Source organism: Rhipicephalus sanguineus, unplaced genomic scaffold (genome assembly GCF_013339695.2).
Source record: "Rhipicephalus sanguineus isolate Rsan-2018 unplaced genomic scaffold, BIME_Rsan_1.4 Seq214, whole genome shotgun sequence".
Taxonomy (NCBI): Eukaryota; Metazoa; Arthropoda; class Arachnida; order Ixodida; family Ixodidae; genus Rhipicephalus; species Rhipicephalus sanguineus.
The window spans coordinates 17,237-43,800 of record NW_023614784.1 but is presented as its reverse complement, the minus strand read 5'-3'; the positions used below and the strand labels follow the sequence as shown (position 1 = coordinate 43,800).

The 26,564-nt window shown below is 45.7% G+C and overlaps 1 protein-coding gene across 1 annotated transcript; it reads right to left on the bottom strand.

Annotated features, from left to right (window-relative positions):
• Positions 1-893: 893 nt before the first annotated feature.
• LOC119376717 (uncharacterized) lies at positions 894-25,404 on the bottom strand. Its single transcript, XM_037646461.2, has 12 exons — positions 25,360-25,404; positions 23,696-23,769; positions 22,036-22,110; positions 21,526-21,633; positions 17,984-18,028; positions 16,704-16,791; positions 15,948-15,977; positions 8,667-8,812; positions 7,197-7,350; positions 5,978-6,103; positions 5,000-5,087; positions 894-983 (listed from the first exon to the last, which is right to left on the bottom strand). The coding sequence occupies exons 2-12, from the start codon at positions 23,760-23,762 to the stop codon at positions 894-896; spliced, it is 1,017 nt and encodes a 338-aa protein (XP_037502389.1). The 5' UTR covers positions 23,763-23,769; positions 25,360-25,404.
• Positions 25,405-26,564: the final 1,160 nt, after the last annotated feature.

The window sequence follows — 26,564 nt, the reverse complement described above, 5'->3', positions numbered from 1 at the left end:
CCCATGACACACAATAGAAATGCTGATGAATTAGCCAGCAAGACAGCTGCTCAATTCGAAATAAAAAGTATAAGCGGCAAATTTTAAAGAATCTGGTGTGCATCTCACCTACGTCGTGACCTGTTTCTTTTTTCTTCTCTTCGCCACCTGTTCTGTATGTTGGCGAGCTCTCCCTCCTCAGGTAACCTGCAGGCAGAGATGTATAAAGGAAAAAACTCGAGATCTGATGAATCTACACAGGATGTTTGTGTTGGGCTAATTTAACTGGATATGCGCAACGCAACACAATACTTCCTGGTCCACTGACATTACTTGTATCCTTTAATCTTAATGACAACATCATGGAGCTCACTGCCTCAAAGCAACAATGTGTTACTGATCACTGGAGTGGAGAGCAATTCCAATATACTGTAACTCCATGTTATTCAATTTTCATTGGTTCTTATCAAGTTTAACTTACCATAAACAACGGCCTCATCAAAATGCAGCTACTCCAGGAAACAGTCACCCCATGCTTGCCAACTACAGCATACATTCACAGAGACAAGCTGAAGTGTAGCAGAACAGGGGCCTACTTTAATTGGCAGTCACAGACACAATTCTAAGTATCTGAGAGCCAGCCACTACGCTCCAGTGGCATTCATCACAAAAAAAAACCCACAAGAAATAAAAGTACTGCGCAGCATATGAGCACTATGCCACGTTTTTCAGCTGTTCCATAAAGGATGCCCAATGGTTTCTGAGCTACAGTCAACGATAAGCAGTTGAAATTGCAGCTGGTGCATGCACGTTATGGAGGCCTGTTAGCTACGCCTGGGGAGTACAACAGACCAAGCACACTCACTGTTCTCTTGGCCGGCCTTCTCCTCTCCATCCGGATGAGATCAAGGGAGTCACGAGGGGTCCGCATGCGTGCTTGAGCCTGCCTCCAGGGGTGGTGTCTCACTGCCAGATCGACTGCCTTCAGTGTGGTGTCCGTAGCGCTACATGCCAGTAGAGATGACACAGAGACGACAAATTACATGACAGCAAGGCCCAACCTGCATCTTTGTTCATGGGGCCACGTCTCTGCTTTGTGACATCTGCAAGCATTATGTCGCAGAATTGAGCAAGATCAGCATCGAGTGAATTTCGGCTGCCGCCATGCATTCGTTCAACAGAAGTCTCGTGATTTTGGTTTCAGAACACCACAAATATTTTTATTTTGACAAAGGCAGCAAGAACAAAACACGAAAGAAGGATGCACAGACACGGCGCAACCTTCAGAGGGTGGTTTGCTGGGGGATTGAAATGCATTTTGACCACGCAGTTCGAACAACACAAAACCAAAGGGAAAGAAACATGTTTTGTTATTAACTAACATCTCGAATGTTTGCCTTACTTGCCTTGGCTACAAAATACTGGGTTGCATTACAGTTTAAGTGAGGGCTGGAACCAATGATTCACTTCCACGCATAGTGTCAACACACTCCAAGTTTCTAGACCATAATGGCTCTTTACTGTGTACCCAAAGCTTGGTGCACGAGCAATACAGTAGAACCCACTGATACATTTTGAGGGGACCGTAGAAAATAACATAGGAGACGGGAAACGCAAGAGCCCGAAAAAAAAGGAAAAACGACAAAATATTTAGTGGTACAGAATTTTATTTCAATGCTTACGAGCAGCACGAAATTGGCGCGCTCAACATCTATCGTACGGATAGAAACGCGGATCTGGGGACGGCCTCATCCACAGAATGTAATCAACGTATGTGATTTTTTTAACACAACACTGTAGGCGTGAAGAACTAAGCACATGCAATCACGACCAGCGCAGCGATGAACGCCGCGAACCGCGCGCACGACCATGCGAGTCCACCAGCTCGACTCCTCCCGTCCTCCGACAAATAACAATGATGATGAGTCTACGCCAACGCGATGCAGAAGTGAATGCATCTCGAAGGCCTTGCTTTCGCAAGCAATTACGTCATAGACGCCATATTTGAATACAAATCTCAAAGGCTATGCTTTTGTCACTAGTAAATGCCAATCTCGAGGCCTTCTTTCGCGAGCAATTCCTCATAGACGCCATCTTTGCAGTACGAATCTCGAAGGCGATGCATTTGTTTGCATCAATCGAAAGATCCTGTTTGCTTGCACCTCTCATGCGGCTAGTTACGGTCAAACCAGGCCAAGCTGCGTGAAAATGCACCAATGACCGCTCTCTTCGTAGTCATCGGCTCGGCTCCGAGTGCACTTCGCGACGTATCATACTGAACGGTCCGACAGTTACGACATGACAGCGGGGTTCCCAATACATTGTATCCTATGGGAGCTATGCGGGACCGTGGAAAACGACGTAACGCCGGGAAAACGCAGCAGTGAGGAACGTAACAGCGGGTTCTACTACCGTTTACTCTCATAATGATCCGCACTCGCGTATGATCGCACCCCTAAATTTTGTCGTCAAAATCGATTTTCCCCCCCCCCGCGTAATGATCGCACCCCGAACTTGCCGCAGCGATATTCGTGTGCCAAGTCTAGCTGATGATCATCATGTTTACCTCTGTCGACGTTACGTAAATAACTCTTCAAGACTCAGCAAATGAACTGCAACGCACCAAACGATTTCCCAATTTTTGCCCCCCTTGGCGAAGCGTGCCGTATAGGATAGCAGTAAGACAAATGCCGTAGTTTCACCACATGCCCGCCATGTGTTTCTACTCTGTGGCAGCTGAACGCGCCCATCCTCTGTTTCTGTCCTTTTAAAGGGACACTAAGGCAAATAACAATTATGTCAGAGTGAAGCTCAATGTATGTACAACGTCTAAAACGGCAATATTATCAACAGCATGCCCTACTTACCGAGAATTGAGCTAATGTATCACACATGGCGCCACGAGCGGCACATTTTCAAAATGATCCCGATGACTAGAGAGTCTGCCTACAATTAATCACTAGTAATCAATCTGCAGCAATTAAAAAAAGAACCTCCCGTGCGCCAAGAGACGTAATAAATGCTGTTTGTTCGTTTTTGTTTGATTCATGGAAAAAAGAACCTCTTTGGCGTTGCCATGGGGAACGCGCACATGGTGTCAAAGGTTCCGTTTTCTCCGAACTGCGCTTCGTCCGGGCCCGTTTTCGCTCACGCTCGGTCGCGTCTCAGTGGTAGTTTCGGTATCGCGTACTGCCGCGTGTGTTTTGCGCGCTCGTGAAAGTCGCCTGACAGAAAGTTCGACAAAATGCCGCTGCATGTGATGTTGCCGGATGCCCAAATGGGTGCACGCCGCCAGTGCATGCCGCACAGTAAAGGCGGGCACGTTGGGCACGGAAGCAGTGACGTATGAATGTCGGATTTCAGCGGGGCGATTTTTTTTCGAAGTTGCTCTAACGCGATTCTACCACTAAACGTTGATTTATTTCAAAATAAGCACTTCCTTGGCATAAAAGTAGCACTACGAGGTTCCTAGACCGCTATTTCAACAATCAACGTCAACTTAATATTTGCCTTTAGTGTCCCTTTAAACATGGCTATGCTGTTGCCGCAAATTTACCGATTTAAACGAAATAATTCATTATTTCGACGGAAGAAACTGTTTTGACGCGCATGACGCACTCACGACCTCCATGACTTACGAGAAAAAACGCGTTCGCTTAGCTCTGCGAGCCGCCATGTTTGTTTTGATCATGTGGTCTTGATATCCCGCAGTGTTAAGGCCCAACCGCATGCACGCGATTTTCGAGCGACGGAGACGAGCGACAGGGATTTGCTGTCGCGGAGGGCCATCCATGCCGTCGCTTGTCGCGTCGCAGGTTTTTGGGAAACCAAAAAAAATTGCTTGTCGCCCGGAAGTGAGTGTGACGATTTCCGGCAACATGGCAGCATCCCTGATCCTCGGTTCGGTTGCAATTTGCTCTTGATGCTTCCAATCGGCGCGTACTTCAAGGAATGCAAGTTATAGACTACCTTCTTTACAGCTCCATCTCACTTGGAGAGCGAGGCAGCGGCCGTATTTTGTCGTTAATTTTGATCGACGGTTCGTTTGATGTTTCGGTGGTAGCTTGTTGCAATGTCAACATCGTCGTCGTGTGAGGTAGCCCTTCTCCTTGCGAAGCAGCGATGTGAGGCGCTGCGGCTTTTCTTAAACGTTTCATGACAGCAAGAGGAAACGTTGTCAAGATGCACCTTGTGGGCTTGTTTGAGTGCCGGTTAACGATGGGGCGATACGCAAGTTTCACTGCCGCGTTTAAGCTGAAGGCGGTTGATTACGCGCTCGAGCACGGCAACCGCGCTGCCGGCAGGCATTTCGGCGTCGACGAAATCAGAGTTAGGTATTGGAAAAATCAGCATGAGAAGCTCATGGCTACCACAGCACGCGCCGGGCTTTCCACGAATCCAAAACTGGCAAGAGCAAAACTGTCGCCAACAGCTACAAGAAGAGGCATATCTAACGCGCTCGACGGAACGGAAGATAACCTTCTGTGAGACTGCGATGACACTGCCGGTTCCGACAGGGAATCGAGCGGTGACGACACTGACGCCAGTGACGCTTCAAACTCTGAATGAAAGTTAGGGGGTCAGTGAATGAAAAAAAAAAGGGCAATATGCAATGCATGTAGTTCCTGCGTAATGTGTGCGTTTATTACAAAGACTCTACTTTTATTTTTGGTTATGTTCATGATAGCTATCGTAAGAATTCCAATACGCGACTTTTTCACGTTTTCGGTGCTCAAAATATTTCGCGGAAAATTTACCCCGCGTAATGATCGCACCCCGAAATATGCGTCAATTTTTTTTAAAAAGTGCGGTCATTATGCGAGTAAATACGGTATTGACATTGACTCCCATTGAAACATGGCTAAACCAGCTGCATATCAAAATCTTATGCATTGTGTTGTAATGTTGTCAACGGCAGAAATAATTGGCTGGCTAGCTGGTGCACGTTTGTGCTGTCGCATAGCAGTAGCAAGAAGCACACAAAGAGGCATCACTCCATAGGGAGCGCAGCCTAGCTTACCATGAAGCCACGACCTTTGATCTTGCGTCCTGAGCGAGAGATCTGAGGACGACGGCTGTAGAAGCCTCCCATTCTCCTGCCTTGTGGCCTGTGGGGTCAAAAACAAACTGTCTCAGCAACACTGTTACCCATCAAGGAGGAGCTGCCCTACTCTACTTTGCAAAAGATACAGTCAAACCCACTTATAACGATACCGGTTTTAACAATATATCGGTTATAACAATGAGAAGCTGCTGCACCGTCAACTTTCGTATGTTTTCTATGGTGAAATAACCCACTTACATCAATGCCCACGTGCCACATTATCAGATATAACCATGAATTCTATCTGTTGGGTGTCTGTGCTGAAAGGTAATGGAATGCGAAATCCTTGAAGAGAAAGAAGAAAAAGAGAAATTCAAGCTGCTGAACCATCACCCACAACCCCAACGTCCCCCAGCGCCCCTTCGGATTCGCGGTATGCTTCACCGCATAGCGTTGTGGCATCGCGGCAAAGCTGACTTCTGAAATCTGCTACGGTGCGGGAGTGGCGGTGGCTTTTGTTAATGCACTTTCGGACATGCAACTTGAGTAAACAGTTGAGACTTGGAAGAGTTTCAGCATCCGAAACTTCAGACATTGACATACGTTGGCTCTATGAGGCTTGTGGCAGCTTTGTCATCTTATCACTGATGTTTGTTGGCATATCCTGTCTGATATTATAGTTTTCTCACAGCAGCCTGCCGTCCCCCTACATTGCTTTTTTTCGTGCAACCCGTTTCAGGAATTGTCAGTTATAACAACGAAATTTTTGTGGGACTTGAGTGTTGTTATAAGTGGGTTCGACTGTATAAACTAAACAGCTCAAAATTTATGCTCTTATCAACAATCGCACCTCATTAGCCTGCTAGGCTTGCTCAGTCGGCTACATTTGTTGCAGGGAGTCATTAGACATGGCCTGCAAGAGTCTCTGTAGTACCAGAGGATGATGGCACTCACACAAAGTTGGGCTCATCGGGCACACGTCGCATCAAAAAGTTGTTTGCGGGCACCTCAGGTATTTCTTCAGGCTTCACAAAGGACTGCTCAGCATCGTCGTCCACCTTGTCTGCACGCTTCTCCACACTGCCAAAAAACGGGGGAATCCAGTAGGGCAGATAAAAGATTGAAACAGCACAAGGAAACATACAGGAGTCTTCAACAATTCCTTCACCTCTGAACACATTTGCTGTGGCAGCAGCATTCTCCCAAAGTGAAGATGATAAAGCTACTGTTTATTGGTTCCTTGTAATTCTCCTACAGTGGAACCTCGTTAATGAGTACCTGCCGGGAACGCCGCATAACTACACTAAACAGTAGTAAGCACTAACCACCAAATAAAAATTTGCATCTCCTCGCGTACGCCATCGCCACCAGCAAAGAAATAAATACAGTGCCACAGCAAACGTTGCCTAAAGTACCCACTGCAAAGCCTTTTCTTTCTTTTTGCCAAAGTGGAGAAAAGATTCTGGTACTCTCGCACGAACTTTGGCACGCTCCTTCGCGGCGCTACACGCATGGCACGCTTCAAGGGTAGCTTGCATATAGTATGTTTGCTCGTGTATAACCCACGTGTATAACTCGGGTATTGACGCAAAGCCGCCTTCCCTGCATTTCCGTGAAGCCAACTTGCGCACCGGAATTCGCGTATAACCCGCACCCTGCGTTTAGTGCTAATTTTCTGTATATTTTGTGCGTTATACGCGAGCGAGAAAGTACATTCATTCGTGTGCGGCCAAGTACGTCCGAGTTAGCGAGAGTTAAATGCAAAGGACAATGCATGCGCTTACCGGGACCAAAGGACGACTCATGATCATCAGATCTTAAAAACTGTTGTGGTCTATAGATGAAATTTCGCTGAAACGAAATTCCGCGACAACAAACATTTTTCGCGCGTCCCGTCAATTTCATTGTAGCGGGATTTGACTATATCACACAAAGTGTGAATGCTTTGCTGCAACCTGCAACATCAGTCAGTGTGTGGCTCACTCCTCGTTGCCGCACTGCTTTTCACTAGCATGACAAAGGTGACAGAACCCCCATAAACACTGCTTAAAACACCAAACAGACTGGTTTGCATCGCAAGATATAGAGCAGACAGGACGCGAACTGCCTGGTACAAAGACAGGATAATTCACCCACACAGCATATTGAACAAATGAAAACAATGATAACTAACCTTTCGTCTCGCTTGTGCGACTTGTCTTTGCGTGACTTTTTGGAGTGGTGCTTGTGGTGCTTGCGGTGTTTGTGTTCCGAGGCTTTCTCCCCCGAGGAGCCCTCCTCTGCTCCAGTACTGGGTGCATTGGATGCCGACCGCTTGTGTTTCTTGTCTGCAGAAACAACAACAGCAAGAGGCTATGGTGTTCGAGCCTCTTCAGGACGTCTCATTGCTCTCCAACACTTTGGTACTGTGAAACAGAAGACTACGCCTGACACCCTGCAAGGTCACTACACTACTGTATTTACTTAACGCCGAACATGGGTCTGAAAGTTATGTATGTTACATTTATGACACAAACCATAGCTGCACCTATGCCATTGGCAACAGGCAATGCTATACAAACAGCTCGTAACAAGAGATGGCGACATACTCCGTGTCAGTTGAAAATTGCGTTCAAAGAAAAAGTAAATGTTACCTTACATGCATGTAGCATTTTTCTGGTACTGTAGAAGCATAAGTTATTAATACAGCCCAACTTATTCCTCTGTTTAGTGTCCTTGTAAAAGCAGGTAAGATTTATCTGAGTTATGTTGTTTAATGTTATGACAATGCACAGAGTGCACAATTTTGGCCAGTATGTGTTTAAATACTCAAGGAAATAAGTATTCTTACAAAAAACACTTCCTATTTATTTCTACCTGCACTGCAATTTCCCCAATAAGATAATTAGGGATGGGCGAATATACGGGCGTTTTGAATATTCGAACGTATATTACAGTATTCGAATTCACTTCTATACGGATTTAGATTATTCGAAATGAACATTATATGTATACATTTGACCACACATAACCCCCTGTAAAGATGGTTTCACTGCATCGTCTACTTGCTGTGCCGTGAAACAACCCATCCAGGGGAATCTGCACTGCCACGAAGCCACACTTCAAGGTTAAATGTACATATTTTTTAAAGTTTAAAAGCGTGCTATATGGGCTTATATGCGCTAAGTATAGTAATTTTTTAATTGTAACGTATTGCACCACTTATAACTTGCACCCCACTGCTATTCAAATCTTGATACTATTCAAGGCTGCTTTCACTTCATTTCAAACCAAAAAAGTGGCATTCACTCATACCTAGTTCCAATCCTAAAATATATTGTGCAAGGGTCATGACAAAAATGCTCATTTTTCTTAATAATATGCGGTAAATACTATTCGAACTATTTGACTTGAAATTATTCGACCAAATCACTATTCGCTTCGGATTCGCTTCAAAACTCAAATTCACTATTTGCCCATCCCTAAAGATAATTGAATTTTTTAGAAACAGAACACATGGAAAGCTTTGAAGCAGAAGGTTTCGTGCAGTAATAAAATTTGAGCTAGCCAATGTATCCACATTCAGATGTGTACTAAACACATTAATAAACATCAACAGCAACAGCAAGCAGCCAATGATACAATGGCACTTAGTGCAACACACCCTTGCGCTTGCGTTTTAGCACAAGCTCGCCGCAGTTGGCAATGATCACCGGCTGCACGGGGCAGCTGTTGTTGTCGACAGGCTGGGACTCAACGGCCTGCACCACATCCTCACCCTTGATCACGTGACCAAACACCACGTGCACCCTGCAGATTACAAGACACGCGTCAACAGCTGTACAATCAGAGCAGCATTAGTGATAAACCACTTGTCAGATGGCTATTTCCAAGGTCTTTGTACCGCTAGCCTGTCATCTCAACGAGATGCAGACACTCCTAACAAGGGCAGCTTGGAATGGTCACTGACCAGTCATCGAGTTGACAGAGTTGCATACGAAGATGTCAAAATCTAAAAGGGTCTCGAGTGGAAGGTGCAGGTTGTTTTGTTAGTAGTCTATTACGTCAACACATCAGAATGTAGTCTTTGGAGACAAACAACACTAAAAACAATAGCACCTATCTTATAAAAATAATTTATTCCTCCCACCAACAAGTGTCGGCCCCTATACCTGGACAAAAACAACGGCTTTTAGAATACCGCAACTGACACCTTCAACTGACACCTTCAATGTTGCGAGAACACATCAAGGAATGAATGCAACAATATTACTGACTAAAGTCAAAATTTTATAGCACAACCTTAGAAAAGCTCTGAGCCAATGAAAATGTGCTCCTTCAACATTCAATTTTTTGGACTGGTCACTTTCAGGGCTTTAGATTCATCACTGGCGAATGTAGCACTACAAGGCTTGGTGCTAGATAAACGAAGCATTTCGATGGCAACACGTATGATGAGTAGACATGACACAACTTAACTTCAAACATGGCCATACACTGACCTATTTTAGCGTGTTGAGCCCAGGAGAGGGTCATCACGAAGTCATAAAACTACACTTCAATGAAGGACGTTTACATGTGGAATTTATAACTGAAGAGTACACGTGCTCATGATAATTTCCTGCAAGCACTACTGCTACAACATCTCCAGGTATTACTTGATGCGCCAAATGTCTCACAACAGCCAAGTGAGCTTTGAAGAGAAGTCCTGGGCAAAAATTAAGTTTCTGCATTTAGTAAGAACTATGACTGACTTGGATTTAAAACAGTTGTACAGTGGAACCCTGATTATTCGACTTTGAGGGGACCAAGCAAAACCGTCATATAATCAAACAACTATAAATATGGGCAGTGACGGTCAGTATTACCCAAAAAAGGGCACAAACTGCCTGAATAAGCCCACGGAATGACCCTGCATTTCTCCAAGAAAGGTAGATTACAATTTTCAAAATGAGAGCAAGGCATTTAATTGGAGGAGGTGTAAGCTAATCTTTCTTCTCAACTTCTAAAAAAAAAATCGAGTCTGTTGCACGCTTGCATGTAAAAATGAAACGAAAATCGCATTGACAAGAGCTTCCCATCAGAAGAGTCAGATAGAGTGTCATCACCATCACTTAATGGCAACAGCGCACATCTTGTTGCAAGTTCGAATACAGTAGAACCCCGCTGATACGTTTTTGAAGGGACCGTAGGAAATAAACGTAAGAGACGGGAAATGCAAGAGCCGAAAAAGGAAAAACGACAAATATTTAGTGGTACAGAATTTTATTTCAATGCTTACGAGCAGCACGAAAATTGGCGCGCTCAGGCGCGATCTAGTCGACGGATAGAAACGCGGAGCTGGGGACGGCCTCATCCACAAAAATGTAATCAACGTATGTGATTTCTTTAACACCAACAGCCGTAGGCATGAAAGAACTAAGCACACGCAATCACGACCAGCGCGGCGAGTCCGACCGCGGACCGCGCGCACGACCATGCAAGCTCCAACCAGCTTGAACTCCTCCCATCCTCCGACAAATAACGATGATGATGATGAGTCTACGCCAACGCGATGGCAGAAGTGAATGCCAATCTCGAAGGCCTTGCTTTCGCGGGCAATTACGTCATAGACACCATGTTTGTGCAATACAAATCTCAAAGGCTATGCTTTTGTCACTAGTAAATGCCAATCTCGAAGGCCTTGCTTTTGCGAGCAACTACGTCATAGACGCCATCTGTGCAGAACGAATCTCGAAGGCGATGCTTTTGTTTGCATCAATTGAAAGATCCTGTTGCTTGCGCCTCAAATGCGGCTAATGTTACTGTCAAAACAGGAAAAATTGCGAGAAAATGCACCATGCCCGCTCTCTTCGGTAGTCACTCGGTCGGCTCCGAGCGCACTTCGCGACGTATCATACGGGAACGGTCCGTCAGTTACGACGTAACAGCGGGGTTCCCAATACATTGTATCCTATGGGAGCTATGCCGGGACCGGCGGAAAACGACGTAACAGCTGGGAAAATGCAGCAGTGAGGAACGTAACAGCGGGGTTCTACTGTAGGATGATTTCGTTCGCGACTAAGCTGTGCGCGTCGTATTTGTTCTCTTGTGAAATGAAATTCGTGATATGTTGCTGTTATTATGAACACTCACGTCAAGTGAAAGTTATCTTACATGCTGAAGTAGCTGCATCGCGTCCTTTTGTGTGCTCGAGGCCTGTGTTTGCAAGTGCCCCCAAACAAAGGGAGCTCTTCAGTTGCATGTCGACGAGGAAAAATTTGCATAGGCCAAAAACGTGAAAATATCAGGATCTCAAAGATGAGCTTGTTGACTAGCTGAAGCTACGCCGTGCAGATCGAGCTTGTCTAGGTAACGGCCCTGAGATACACCCGCGATCGAGAAGGAAGTGATCTTAAAGCCAGGAAAACTAGATCAAAGAAGAAAGTGAACTGCCAGGAGAATAAATTTTCCATTCTAAGAAGGCTTAATGTACCTGTCTAACTCTCTCTTGTTTTTCTAATCGTCAACCTAGGGACACGTAAGTTTTTCTTTGACACCCGCGAATATTTGGTGGGAGTTAGATTCAAGTAAAAAGGTGATTTTTTTCTCGGGCGGTATCAGAGTCGTACAATGCGGGTCAGCGTAAAATTTTGACATCTAATCGAGGTTTTTAATATAATATTTCTATGGGGGTTATGCTCGGACAAAACCGATTCATCGTAAAATGCGGTCCGTCACAAAACCGGGGGACGCATAATCGAGGTTCCACTGCAAGAAGGTACTTCAGATGACAAGGCTTACAGTTCACGAGGAGACGCGAATAGGTAGCACGTGTTGGTAAAGGGTGGAATTATGGTCAGTCATCGCTACCAGAACCTAGCAAATGTAGCTGCCAATACAGTGGCACGATGATATTATAATTATGTCAACATGAAACCTGTTCCAAGTAGCCAGAAGACCTACAAAATTCCTTGGACAAACAAGGGAGTACCGTAAAAACCCGTATAGCCCGGGGTTTTTTTCTAGATTTTAGGGTGCGAAATTTCGGCCCCGTACTATATGCGGGTCCCAAGAATTTTCGGCCCAAATTCAGTTTCGGTTTCGGCATAGCGCGGTGCTATCATCATCATCAGCTGTCTGCGCGCTTCTGCGCTAGGTAGTGTTAGCGGCGTTAGTCTTAACTGGTCAGTTGGTCAGTGGCCTTTGCTTCAACTTGGTACCCATAACGACGGCCTCGATTTTGCTCCTGTGATTTTACGCCATGTCAGGACCGCGCAGGCAGTACTCTGCTGCTTTTAAAAGAAAAGTTATCGCTGCTGCCGAAACCATCGGCAACTGTGCCGCGGAGTGGCAGTTCGGAGTCAACGAGCGGAGCATTCGCGGTTGGCGGAAGCAGAAGGAAGCCCTCTTTGCATGCAGCGGCCAGCGAAAAAGTTTCCGCGGACCAAAAAATGGAGCATTTCCTGACGTGGAACGAGAACTCACAGACTTTGTGCGGGAGCAGCGAGCTGCACATCTCGCTGTCAACATCGAGCTGCTACAAGCGAAGGCAAGGGAGATCGCTCGAGACAAAGGCATTCAGCCGGAGGATTTCAAAGCGAGCAAGCATTGGGTGTCTCGCTTCATGCGCCGCGCTGGGTTCTCCCTACGTCGGCGTACGTCGATCTCCCAGAAGCTACCAGAGAGCTACGAAGAGCACCTCGTGGCTTTTCAAAGGTACATAATTGCGTTGCGAAAGGCAGTCCCCTTTCAGCTGGGCCAGATCGGCAACGCGGATCAGACGCCGGTCTACCTGGATATGCCCTCGGCGCTGACGGTGCATCAAAAAGGCTCCAGGCAAGTTATCGTGCGGTCGACTGGAAACGAAAAAACGCGGGTGACTGTAATGTTATCCTGCACGGCTGACGGTCGCAAGCTGCCACCCTACGTGGTGTTCAAACGAAAGACGCTGCCGAAGGGGGAAGTTCCCGAAAAATGTCGTCGTCCGCTGCCAGGACAAGGGGTGGATGGACGAATCGTTAGTCCTTGACTGGATAAAGTCCGTGTGGTGTCGACGGCCCGGAGCACTGCTGGGGCTCCCTTCGATGCTTGTGCTCGACGCGTTTCGGTGTCACCTGGCCGACTCCGTAAAGCGACTGCTGCGCGACTCCCGCACCGAGCTCGTCGTCATCCCGGGAGGGATGACATCACAGCTGCAGCCGCTTGATGTGTGCCTTAATAAGCCATTTAAGGACCATGTCAAGCGCCTGTACGTGGAGTGGATGAGGTCCGGAGAACCAGAAGTGACCCCTGCCGGACGGCTGAAACGGGCCTCGCCAGCGATGCTCTGCTCGTGGATAGTCGAGGCTTGGGCCTGCATTCCAGAGGCGCTCGTTTGCCGCGCCTTCAAAAAGTGCTCCATCTCCAACGCGCTTGATGGCACTGAGGATGATGTGCTGTGGGAGAACATTTCCGACAAGGGAGCTTCGGAAGAGAGTGCGTCCGACGACGACGATGAATGAAATGTCAATAAATGCATTTTTTTCCATTTTCCTCGGACTATATTCGGGTGAAAACTTTTTTCTCACGTTTGCTATCCCCGAATTACACCCCGGACTATATGCGGGTCCGAGCTATATGCGGGTTTTTACGGTATGTTTCGACCCAACAATGTTTTGTTCTTTCTCTTGCGCTCATATTTGTCTGGTACTGCGCGTAAAAAAAAGCCAGAGATAAATACATCACTGCAAATGTCATTTACTGCATAATCATAATCCTCAAATTTCATTTAGTGAATGATTTTTTTCGTAATACAGATGAACCTGGATATAACGAAATTGACAATTCCCTAAAAAAATCATTACAAGCAGGTTTTCGTTATATCCAGTTTCAGCACAAAATTCGGAAAAGAAATGCACAAATTAAACACAAGGGTAATTGAAGGCAGAGCTCACCAAAAAGTTTATTTAGCAGCAAAAAAACTGTTATTTTGCTCTATTGCTTGTTTGTGAGGGATGACAATACTGAACGTTCATAGGACATCAATACAAAGCCGTGGCCTCAAAGACTGGCTCCGTCGCGTTGCCGGAGCCAATCTCAGAGGCACGGTCTCGCAAACCCGCGGCGCAAGACGGCAAAGCGCGTGACGACAGTGACAAGTCGACCTCCGAAGATCTGTTGTTGTCACCGTGGTCGCGGACAGTTTCCACCAGCACCTAATCTGACATCTCCTCCGTAGTGATGACACCGTTGTCGGTATTAAAAAACAAAATCTCAAAAGCTGCACGTCGTCAGGGACTGTTACATGTGTACACAGTGAAACCACGCATGCGCGCACGGCGTTGAAAACAAAGAGCGAACTTCATATGCGGCATGAACTCGAAGCATAACGAACACGAAGCAAGGATTTTTTTTAGTGCCGTCACCTTGTGTCACATTAGCGAAGTGCAGTTCAGAGACTGCTGCAACAACCGAAAAGTGGCGCTGCCAACGCAAAAGCCAATTTTCATTCTTTTCGGTGTTTTTTTTGTTTATTTTTTTTAAGAAACCCGGCACGGTTAGTGTGGTGGCACCCACAAGCGGCTGGGTGCGGTTTGAAGGGAGGGGGTGTGGGGGGGGGGCACACCTGCGCACATGCCCGCGGAAGCAAGAAAGCCGGCTCAAGGAGCGCACACCCTCATGCACAAACGAGCGCTCGCTCTTGCCTCGCAGTCGGCGGGGCTTCAAGCACGCCATCCGCCGCTTCGCGCTCTCGTCGGCGGGGCAACCGCAGAAGATGCGTGCAGCTCCTGCTTGTGCCAAAATGACAAAATTCGGGGCAAAATCCCCAGGCTGTCGGCGGCGAAAATTCGTTATATCAAGGGTGTCTCCCGCTGCCACGTTGTTACTGAGAGGTCACAAATACAGTGAAACCTCGGTGATACGATCACGGCTCATGCGAATTTCGGGGTGATACGAATTTTTCTTTGGTCCCGGCCAATGCCCCTTGGCCTGCAATGTGATGGAGTACGGTTGTTTCGAACAGATTTTCACCCACGACGTATGATACGAACGTACGCTACCGCGAAGGTACGAAGAGGTGCTGTCGCGGAAGACTGCCAAGCACGTGCAGGCGCAGAAACGCAAGCGCGGGTGTACGCGCCGCGCCGCCAATCGGTCAGAATCACGGTGTAATAAAAATACTAATCCTACACAGTGATCAGAATAAACATTCTGTGGCGCGTCGTAGCCTCCGAGATTGTGTGCGCGAACCTTGGGGGCCTTAATGCCCCTCCGTGTGCCTTCGCGTTTAGATTACAAGCCATGTCCTCCATGCAAGCGATGTCCTCTTGAATCAGACGCCCTATGAAAGGTGGACAAGGACCGAAAGACAAGGACGGTCTTGGCGAAGGAGCTAGGCCTCACAACGTCAACATGCACGACTGTTGGGGACGCACTTGTGCGGGCACGGCCGTAAATCTCTCGAAAAACATCCCCAACACCATCGCGTTAAGAAAATAATAACGTAGCACTGCGGTTGTGAAAATTTCTGGCCTTCTTCTATGGAGTCAAAGCGCTACTTATGTCACTTTCGCCGCAGTACTCCAGCTGTCACTGGTCTCAAAAAACTTGGTTCGATAATTACGCATGCGCGCACAGGTCGTATATTTACGAGTGCAGGTATGATTGCTGACGTCTAAAACTTCACTGGCAATCATTCAGAGCTGTTCGTGTCTTTGCTGCGGCCCTCAAAATGAATAAATGAAAACGTACGCCAGCTTTCTTTTGTCGCATGCTAATTTTTGATACTTTCTGGTGATACGAATTTCGGATGATGCGAATATTTTTGGTGATCCCGCGAGATTCGTATCACCGAGGTTTTACTGTACATGTGCTTCTACGGAGTAATGGCGGGGAATAAAAAAACTTCGTGATATCAAGGAATTAGTTGTATGGAGGTTCGTTATAGGCAGGTTTAACTGTATAAATAGAAAGTGAGGCTTACCCATCAAGATGAGGTGTTGGCTGTGTTGTTCTGTAAATAAACAAAATGCATGGTCAGCAGAGAAAAAATGTGTTGATAACTTGCATAAAATACCACCTTCATAGTTAATAAAATCATGACTCCAATTTCGATATAAGACTGATGAAAGGACCTAATTCTTAGCACTACATAATGCAAATCTGAAAGCTCCTGCATTTCAGGGCACTTTCATTTGACAGCATAAAGTCATATTTCATGAAGTAAAAGAGAGCTGGCAAGCTAATGTATGAGAAATCTGCACATTAACTACAGTAAAACCTCATCCGTATGCACCCATTTAAAACTATAGAGACCATGGAAACATATGGACGTCGGTGCGTGGTGTCCACAGATGATAGTTATGCACTCAATCAATCGAAAAGGAGAACTTTACTACATGCATTGAAATTTTCTACATCAATAGTTGGACAAAAATAGTAATAAGGAATGCTCCTTAAAACGGGAGCAGGACCAGGCGCAACTGTCTCGTGCTCGACGTGTCAGTTACTGCGTACTACTACTTAGTGAGTACTACTACTTAGTGAGAAGATATACAGAGTGAATACAAGGTAATGAAGATCCCGAATGAATGGTTCCGACAGTCTATTTGAAGCACAATGGAATTTCGGTGAGGGTCTACAAATTTACTCAAGTACTAGAATTTGTGTGAATGATGTTCTTCCAAGAGATGCTTCACTGTATAACAACAAGACATGACAAGGCAGTTGCTGAACTCACATGAAGAACTGCGACCCATTGGTGTCCTTGCCCCGGTTGGCCATGGATAGCAGATATGGCTGATCATGCTTGAGCTCAAAGCCTTCATCTGCATTGAGAAGGGTGAGAGAAGCCATGTCAATGGGACAGGATTTAAATGTCACAGACTGCAAACTTCGTTAGCATCACCTGATCCAGCTCACACTCAAACCGCTTTATTCTCTTAAGGCTAACAGCAATGAAGTTTTTACATGGGCTACATTGGTTAAAATGCATATTGCTAGAGCCACCTTCTAGTGACGGTCAAGAATAGAGCAACCCAAACTTCAGTAAAAGCTTTCTATTTAGATGACTTGTGCCACGCAAAGGCAAGCAAGAGAAAGCACAACAATAGTAGCAAGCGATGCCTTCGGTCATCAAAATTTGATCTATGGGTTTAGCATGTACACATGTGCAATAATACATTCCAGTATTATCACTGGTGCTTGTGTTCATTACAGAATGCTCACCACTATTCACATCGTTCATGCAAATTGACCAGAGACAGCAGAATGGCCAACAACATTTCTGAAGCGTACAATACATGAAGGTGTGGTAACTGGTAACTGCATATAATTTTCTTTTTACCTTTAAGCAGACACCCCAAATATATGGTGGTTAGTGTATGCGATGTAAATCTCAGACCATCCCATCCTATATTTTCAGGAGGCCGTGGGTGCTGGCCAATCTTTGAAACCGTGCCAAGAAGGCACGCTGCTAGTCAATATTGCAGATACCTGGTCACTTCTGCTGAGTGATAACAGCGCCATTTTTTAAATTGCAGAAGCATTTACAGGAGGGATAGAGGTGTTCAGTAATTGAAGTATGCCACAAAAGGCACTCCCACCGCATCATTGTAGAGAGGAGAGCAAGTATAGTAGACTGTCAGTCAACGGAAACGGAATCACTGTTAAAATGGAACAACTGCCTCTAATATCATTGGTTACATACATGAATTCTCCACCCCTGTTCATCTCTCAGTAAATGGAACTCCTGTTAAATGGAACATATTTTCCTAGCCCCTTCAGGTTCCACTTAACGAGAGTCTATTGTATCTGCTGAGTGAGAAAGATCTGCTGGAGCAGGGAGGGTGACTGAATTAGCTCAAAGAGAAGCAATGAGAATGGTGAACAGGGCATCAGAGTGGCGCCATTCAGCATTCAATAGCAGGTACTGTTAGCATGCTTTCCCTTCACATTGCATGCAGACCACCAACAGTATAAATTCAGTTGTGCCGAATCGATGAAGAATACGGAACACACCTTTGAAGGTCCCACCGTATATGGATTCCCCGCCGCTTCCATTACCTGGCAACACCAATAAAGAGAATGAAAGGCAAATCATCAGTCAGCACAAGGGGACACACACTGCGCATTCCAACAGGCGCAAGAACCACAGGCTTTCTCTGCCTCTGTAGAGTCTGGTGATAAACATGACACATACTCTTAGCTCCACTGTCCTGATGCTATGTTTCCTGAGCTATCCACATAGGTAGTATTTGTGCCAGAAAAGGCTTGCAGAAGCGAGAACTCAGTGCAGGAATAGGCCCATAGGTTGTGTGCTAAGTCGTCTTAGAATGTGCTTAGCAGCCAACACGCATGAATGAAAGGTTTATCTTTTTCTCTGGCACAAAGAGACGGCTTGGCCAACAGCTACTTTTAACAATTTGCATTTGCGTTCCTTAAGACATATGCACTGAAAAGTCATAAGGCATGATACTGCTTATAACAACAAATGGGGCTGTTGTAGCCCACTTAAGACACTCATGCATCATGAAAGACCCGCAAACTTTATCACCGAAACTTTTTTACCAAGTTCTATGTTCAGACAGTGACGCATGACATTGAGAATTGAAAAACTGTGAGCTGTTTGCGCCATAAGTAACAGCATGTCTTTTTTCTCGGCAGTCACCAGCAAGGCATTCAGTAAGCATGTCTTCAAGAACAGCATCATATACACGAGTTCTAGCATTTTTTCACTAGCTTAACACCTGTTAGCACACTTTGCATAACCCGACAAAGAAAATAAAAGGCAGAGAAAATAAAAGGCTATAACTGCCTATTCCAGTGGTCTCAAAATCACCTCAGCTAGCGAGCGCAGTCATGACATTCAGTCTCCCGCAAGGGCCAGGACGGTGAAGAAGATTAGAGCGGGGGGGAGGGGAGATTGAAGAAGACCTCAGCTAACACTGCCATTTGAAAGAAGGCCTTTCCCATATTTCACATATGGGTTTATTTCTGAAGAGGATTTGACATTAGGATTCGAGAACATACCGATACTGATCTCTAAAATGACTAAAATCTAGACACCGATTCTGAATATACAGATATTGTTCCCCGGTTATGCTTCAGCTCGTGGTGACCGCACGGGGTGTGTCATTAAAAAAATGCTTCAGACAAGTCACATCGGTGTAGCTCATGAACATACTTATCAAGAAAATTTTAAAAAACATATGGGACGAACACAGTCATTAAGGGGGGACATGGTGTGTGGAGATATTTTCTGCATCTTTTGACGAAACTTGATGAAAATATACATGCTTATGTAGTTTTTCCTGCTGATTTCAAATAGCAAAAAGTTTTCTTGTAGGTCAATTAATTCAGAAGATACATGAAGCTGCCATTCTATTGTTTTCGGAGACAATAGGAAAGAAAGCGCTTCTCAAAAACTGATTATTATGCATAGCTAGATAGTGCAATTAGCAATAAGTGCAACGCTGCAAGCAGATTTCAAATCAAAGCACAATTAGCGATTCTGCAGATGATCAAAGTTCAGTGTCTATGCCATGGCTATGACACACAAATAAATTTAATAACTTTTAAATTTATAAGTGCAGGAAATGGAAATTCTGCTCTCAGCACTTTGTAGTACACAGATTGGGCTTCATGTTAAAAAAAAATATTGCTCTAGCTGTTCTAGATCTTGAGATATCACCTCGACAAACTAGTAAAGTGACCAAAAAACATGTTTTGAGAAAACTGAGAAAAACAAAAAGACTCGTTATATTCACATAACTGCTCTTGAAACAGCTCAGTATGCACCAGGCATATAGTCCTTTTGATTATTAGCCCCTGTGTGGCGCTTTTTCAGTAACCGGTGCAAGTCTTCAGTTGTTTCTCCCTTCTTGGCTGATGCTGCCGTGCGCCATCGATCTTTTTCAGCCATGCAGCTGCGGCTTTGCCAGCTGGCGTTTAGGCTCAGCTCTTTCCTGATATCTTCTGATGCCTTTTCATTGCCTGCGTTGAACTTGAGCACTGCTTCTGCCACAGCTGCCTCCACTGTGAATAGGGAAGCATGTCGCTCCTTTGCTACCAGGGCCCAGATCATTGAATGCAGACATTCATTGTTGTTTTGGGTTTTCCCACGCTGGCATCGTTGCAACAGCTTTTTGTCTGACAAGCGCTGATAAATGGGAAGTAAGGCTTGGCAGACATGCGGAGGCAGCTTTCGACGATGTCTGGGAATGGGCTCACCCTTGGCCTTTGCTGCATTTTGTTTGCACCAGGAGTTTGGGCCAGCTGGGCAAAGAGTGTGGTTTGCCACATCATCATTGGACGTGATGTGATGATAGGTGGCCATCACTGTGTGCATAGCATCAACATCACCACTGTGGGTCTTGAGAGCCCACCCATAATAATCGCTCAGCTTGGAGATCAGATCTCCTGTCAAGCGGCCCTTTCCCCCAAGACTGTCAAGGCCAGGGCCTCTGTGCTTGGCAATCAAGTTGCGCAAAGCAGTGCCCATGCGCTTCTGGACATGATTAACGCAGTCCTCTTTTTCCATACCCATACATAGCGCAAGGTAACTGCGGCTGTCCCCGTCGCAAAGCACCGTGGTGTAGCACAGGTTGTGCCGCTCAAGAGACCTCCTGAAGAGGATGAGGGCGGCCTCAACCTCCATTTCCCCAGCCTTCTTCTAAGTGTTTTTTTGGCACTGGTGATCTTTCTTCCACGCTACATAAGAAGGGTCACCTTCCTTTGGGCCCGACTCGCACCCAGCACAAAAGTTGCTCAAAACAACAAAGTCAAGCACCAGCCCGCTGAACAACTCTATTACGGTGCCGACACCGATATGTGATGAATGACCGCGGGTCATCCATGTCCCATCATATGACACCGCGATGTTCCCGGTGTGGCCTATATTGAGTTCGGCGTAAAGTTCGCGAACCGACCGCGCGCAGTCGCTCGTCAAATTACGTGCAGCGCAATCGGCCGCGGGTGCCAACTTCGTCTTCACGTAGTGCTGCCACGTTTTTGTGTGCAGACCCCGACGGCTGATGCCCATCAACGAGAACACATCATTGAGCGCGGTCTGTCTGTTCCCCGTTGCCTGCATGGCACGCGCGGCCAAAACGTTCACAGTGAAAGGTTTCATGCGTTCATCACTGCAAACGCGCGGCGAGCTCCACAACGACGCGCTCTATAGAAGGTTCTTGCGGCTAAAATACCGATATTATCGGCTTGAAATTCACAGAACAAGTGCACTAGTTGCTGTAGATTTCAAAAACGCAATAAAAAAAAAAACGAGTTTTTTCGCGATTTTTTCGTCTCCACAACCCGTGTCCCCCCTTAAGAGGCCGAGCGTGTAGCGAAAGGGCCACCCGCAGGCTGTGTGAGACCTCTGGCCTATTCTATCAAATAAGTGCATGCAGTCAGGAACGAGAAGGCTTCATTACCTATCTTGAATAAACACACTATTGAAACTAGATAGAATAACTGCTTGCACTATAAATTACAACAACTATTGAAAGTCAATTCGTGTATTCAAAACAAAGGAGGCAAGGAAGAGACATGGTGCAGCTTACCAACAGAGAAGTCTCCCCCCTGGATCATAAAGCTGCGAATGACACGATGAAACTTTACACCTTTGTAGTGGAGTGGCTTGCCCGTTGTCTTGCCTATGCCACATTCTCCTGAAGAGTGAAAGTGGAAGATTGATAGTGAGTTTGTACTAGGTATTAACCAGCTACAGTTGTACATCTGTAGGTGATTCCACCAGAGTAGGCAATGCTGTCAAACACCCCCTCATTGAGTGACACTAACGCCTGTGTGCACCCTCAGATACTTGCAAAGCCTCTCTCCAGCTTTCCAAATGGTGTCCTCGGAGGCAAAATGGCCAGCACAATTTCTTAAAAGAAAACAATATCTAATTTCATGGTGTTTTAAGCACAGTCTGTTTCAAATTCTTCTTCAAGGTTTGAAATTACACCACAAACATCTACTTTTGCTCTGAATTCACTAAAGAGACACTATTCAACCTTTGTACACAGCCCCATAAACTCTACACAAAACTTAGCATAGTAAATGTGTCTAACCTGTGCATAGGGCCCGGAAGTTCTCGCATGTTATGGGACAGACGTCTGCAAACAGTTCAAAAACAATCCTCCCCGCTGCAATAGAGAAAGGGAAAATATTACAGAAACAAGAATGAATCTAACCACTAGTAATGAGATACAAAACAATTAATGTAGTGCGTACAAAGTGCTTTCACCAGGGGCCATAATAGCATTTTTTCCCTTTATGATGTCATCGAGCGGGGCCTTTTTGTAAACAACGTATGTGACGAGTTCTGGCCAGGTTACCAGAGGCGTGTACGAGACTGACAACACTGGTAGCGACACCTGATGATGCATAGCCTAAACAGAGACCTACAAAATAACATTGCAGCGACTTACCGCTTACTGACTGTGTAAAGCATTAGCAGTGAGATGATTAGCAACTCACAGGATTCTCATTGCTTTTTTCTCAACAAGAACAGCAACGCGACAGAAAAAACAGAAAAAAATTATTGTAGTTGGACAAAACGCCACACGATGTCCACACAATGCATACGCCACACAATGCATACCACACGTGGGACTGGTATGCATTGAGAATGCAGCGTTGCTCTACATAAATATGAGTCAGTAAAGCATACATCACGTCACTTGCATGTTATGCATAAGCACTGTTACAGAATGCCCATGTTGTGATTTCACTGCTTCCTTCGTCACTTCTCAACCTGCTACTTTACAAATGATCGGAGCGAAAACGTTTCAGCACGTCTAATGCTGCGGCTACCCCAAGCCTCATGGAAAACGTTGCCTCAAGAACAAAATCGCAGCTACCGGTGAGATTTGCAAAGTGAATCGAGCTTTTCTGACTGATTTTTACACTCCTCCCAGCTGTTTCGTCTATCGTCGCACTAGATGAGCAACGTAGTTTGACAATCGAGGAAATAAGCACTCGTAATGCTCAACACAGCAACGAAACAGCAGCGCTGACAACATTACAGAAGCTGGCCAGTGACATCAGTGGCTCTCGCGGTCACCCGATAGTATTTGTTAACGAGTAGGCCGACTACGTCACGGGGCCACCGAGTGCTCTTCGAAATCGAAACTGCCTCCGGTCGTAACATACGAGCATATAATTAAACATTCGTCTCGTGCCGGGGCAAATGAATTTCATTGCCGCAATTAACAAGTCAGTGGCCATTGATCAAGAGCGAAAAAAAAAAGGGGTTCACAAATTTTGTGTCACCACTCCTTTACTTACATATCGCCCTTTCTATCAATAGTGAACCACAGCACTGACATTTCTGTCATGACCACCAATATCTTGTTTTAGAGGCAGGTTATTCATTTAGAATACGTTTATCTATTGCTCTTGTTCACATAGACTCATTTTGTAAAAGCACGAGAAGCGACCTCCTGGAGCATTTGAGACCACACCCGGACCCACCGCAGTAGCTTAGCACGCAAGGTGTCACACTGTTAAGCTCAAAGGTGCGGGTTCAATTCCCAGCAATGGCGACCGCATTTCGATGAGGGCGAAATGTAAAGAACACTCGTGTGCTTAGATTTAGGAGCATATTGCAGAACCTCAGGTGGTACAAATTAATCGGAGCCCTCCCAATACGACGTACCTCATAATCATGTTGTGCTTTTGGCACGTAAAACCCCAGCAGAAATTATTATCGTCGTCAACCATACTTACCAGGTTCGTCGCCTATCTGCACATCAAAGAAGCAGCGAGGGTTGTACCGTTTTTTCTCTATGGTCATCTTTCATCTGCAAGAAATAACAATGTTTGTTTTGACGAGTACCTCCAAGTTGCTGGACATTCAGAATTGCTTCTATGACAGAGATAGTGCAGATAATGAAAGTGTGTTGCAAACAGTCCCAGTCCTCGGTAAAGTGATGTCTTCACAAGGCAAACAAAAGTTGCAAACATTTAGCATAACATGAGGTTTCTGGAAAGGCATGTAAGAAGATGAAGTTTAGCTTCTTTTTCCTTTTTTGCCATGCACATACCTGTACTACTTTCACTGTGTCATGTAGAAGCAAATTAATGCCTTTAGGTAAAATACAACCACAGTGATAACGGATGAAAATGAGTGAAGCATAAGGTAGAACATTCAATGGAGTTAGCACTGCTGTTCTCTCCAACAATCTTATAACGACACACCTGTGCATGCAACGATTGATGTAGTCAGTCATAAACTTTTATGTTACTTTCACTTGCGCTACAATGGTTTCGTTACAAGATGGCTAGGTGGGCTAGTTGGTATTGCATATTTGTATAAAGCTTAGAGCGCAAAGAGAAAGACGTTGGACGGAGAAAGTTAAAGGCACAACAAGAGCGCTTGTGGTGTGTTCATCTTTCTTCGACCTGCGTCTTTCTCTTTGCGCTCTAAATTTTATATGGCATCACTGTAATTCAAGTCTCAAATTTTCAGATGCCTTAGTTCTAGCTACATGTCTTCAATGTCGCACACGCAACGCCGTGGGTGCTCCTTTAAAGCACCGTTTCTGTAAGAAATTCATGGTAGCAAGGGTTTGTTAGCGTTGTTACTACCTTTCTCAAGTGTGTAACATAGCGCTCAAACCAGGGATCAGCTCGGTAGTCAGCACGACGCCAGCTCTCAAACAACGCGATCACATGACGCAGTAATCAAAATGAGAAACGGGCGAGCGGTATTGTAAGTCACTAGCTCCAATATCTTGAAGAGGCAAGTCATTTGACAGGGCCAGTCGCACAGTGCTGTCGAATTCGTGCCCAGCGCTGGAAATAGCAATACGCAAACAAGCTGTGACGTCGTCCGCTTTGAAACGATCGCGCGCGTTCTCAGAGGGCGGAGAGCTTTCATGAGTTAACAAGCAAAAACCAAACCAAGGCGAAACGCTAAGGTGGTAATGCCTGGTGACAAGACCCGAACAAAGCCTTAGAAAGTCCAGTGCAACTCTGCGAGCATAACAGTGAAAGCGTTAGTTTTCATCACCAGATCGGAGGCGCTACCCGGTGTCAGTAGACGCTGTAGTCTGCTAAGGAGCATCGTTTGCAGTCGGTGTAAACAAATATGGGGGACCGATCGCACGTGTTCCGCTTCTAGAAACCGTACGCAAGATTTTGCGTTAGTGTACACACTACTTTTCTTGTTATATACAAAAGTAAGAATACCGAGCGCTCGCGCATGGTTCGCTGCCATGTTGGAAAAACTGCGGCTGTCGCCGCCGCGACACTGCAAGTGCGTATTTTCAGTGGTTACGGTAGTAGCCGTTACTTAATAAGACGATCGTCTACACTCTTGGCCCTGAGAAACAACTCTTTCCCGCAGAGTTGCAGCAATAGACAACTTGTAAATAGCGATGAAACCTTACCTAGCATCGGGCATCGGTAAACTCGAAGAAAAAAACTCGACAATGTTCCTTGTTGCCAACGGCAAAAGCGATGTCGAGAATTCGCCGTCAACGTAAGGTTCACTGCTATCCAGTTCCTTCGTTTAGCGTAGCCTGTCTCCATTTCTAATGACTTTAAAATTTAACGTAATTAAGCTTGTTATATATAGGAGTAGTCTAGCCTTAGCAGAGCGTACCAGTTTTTAGGTAGTTGCGATACGCCGCTTGGCGCGGATTTCAAACATTGGGCAAGACCTGAAAATTTGTCGAACATAAAGAAAAGGGAAATCAAATTTAATGTTAGTGTTTTACGGGCCAGAAAAACGATGCGATTATGACATTTCACAAGGAGGACACAGTATTAGTTTTGTGACGCAAGCAACGGGTGTAGATCGGGGGCAGATTGCCAGAGTTGCGATTAAGCGCGTGCGCCGCGGATTCGAGCTAAAGCCTCGCCGTCTTGTTTCTTTCTTTTCCAATTATGCTCGTGTTGTCCCAGTTGACGTCATGGCCCGTGGAAACTGCGTGTTCAGCCAACGCGTTTGTTGCCACGTGCTTTTTATTGACATCGTTCTTGTGCTGCTTTAATCTTTTTGCGAAATCACCTGTTTCACCAATGTATACACGTGTCCACAATCAGCGCAAGGTATTCTGTATACGACACCAGGAAACTTGTCTTTCGCGAGCTTATCTTTTACCGTGACCAAAGATTGCCTGAGCTTGCGCATAGGGGCACGTGCGACATCGATGTCGTACGACGGCCGAATTATACGGGACGGGCCTTCGCTTACGCCGGGGACGTATGTATGTTCGTGCGTGCGTTTGTATGTGTGCGTGCCTATATACGCAAGCAAAACTGACAAAATTTGGGGGATTTGAACCCCCAACCCCCCCCCCCTTGGCTACGCCCCTGGGCTAGAAGTATTTGAGATACAGATACAAGATACTACAACAATGATTGTATCCGATACGATACATTCCAATTGTATCTTAAGATACTTCGATACATTCGCAAATTTGTTATTATATATCTATTTATATAGCACTAAATGCCACGAAATGCTCGCTTGAATGTATTACGAAGCCACGCTGTTGGGCTGTCGGTTCATGTTCTTTCAGAAGCCACGAAGTGGCTATTTCGCGCAAAGAAAACACAGGGGGGATAGGGGAGCGCTCCCCTTATCCCT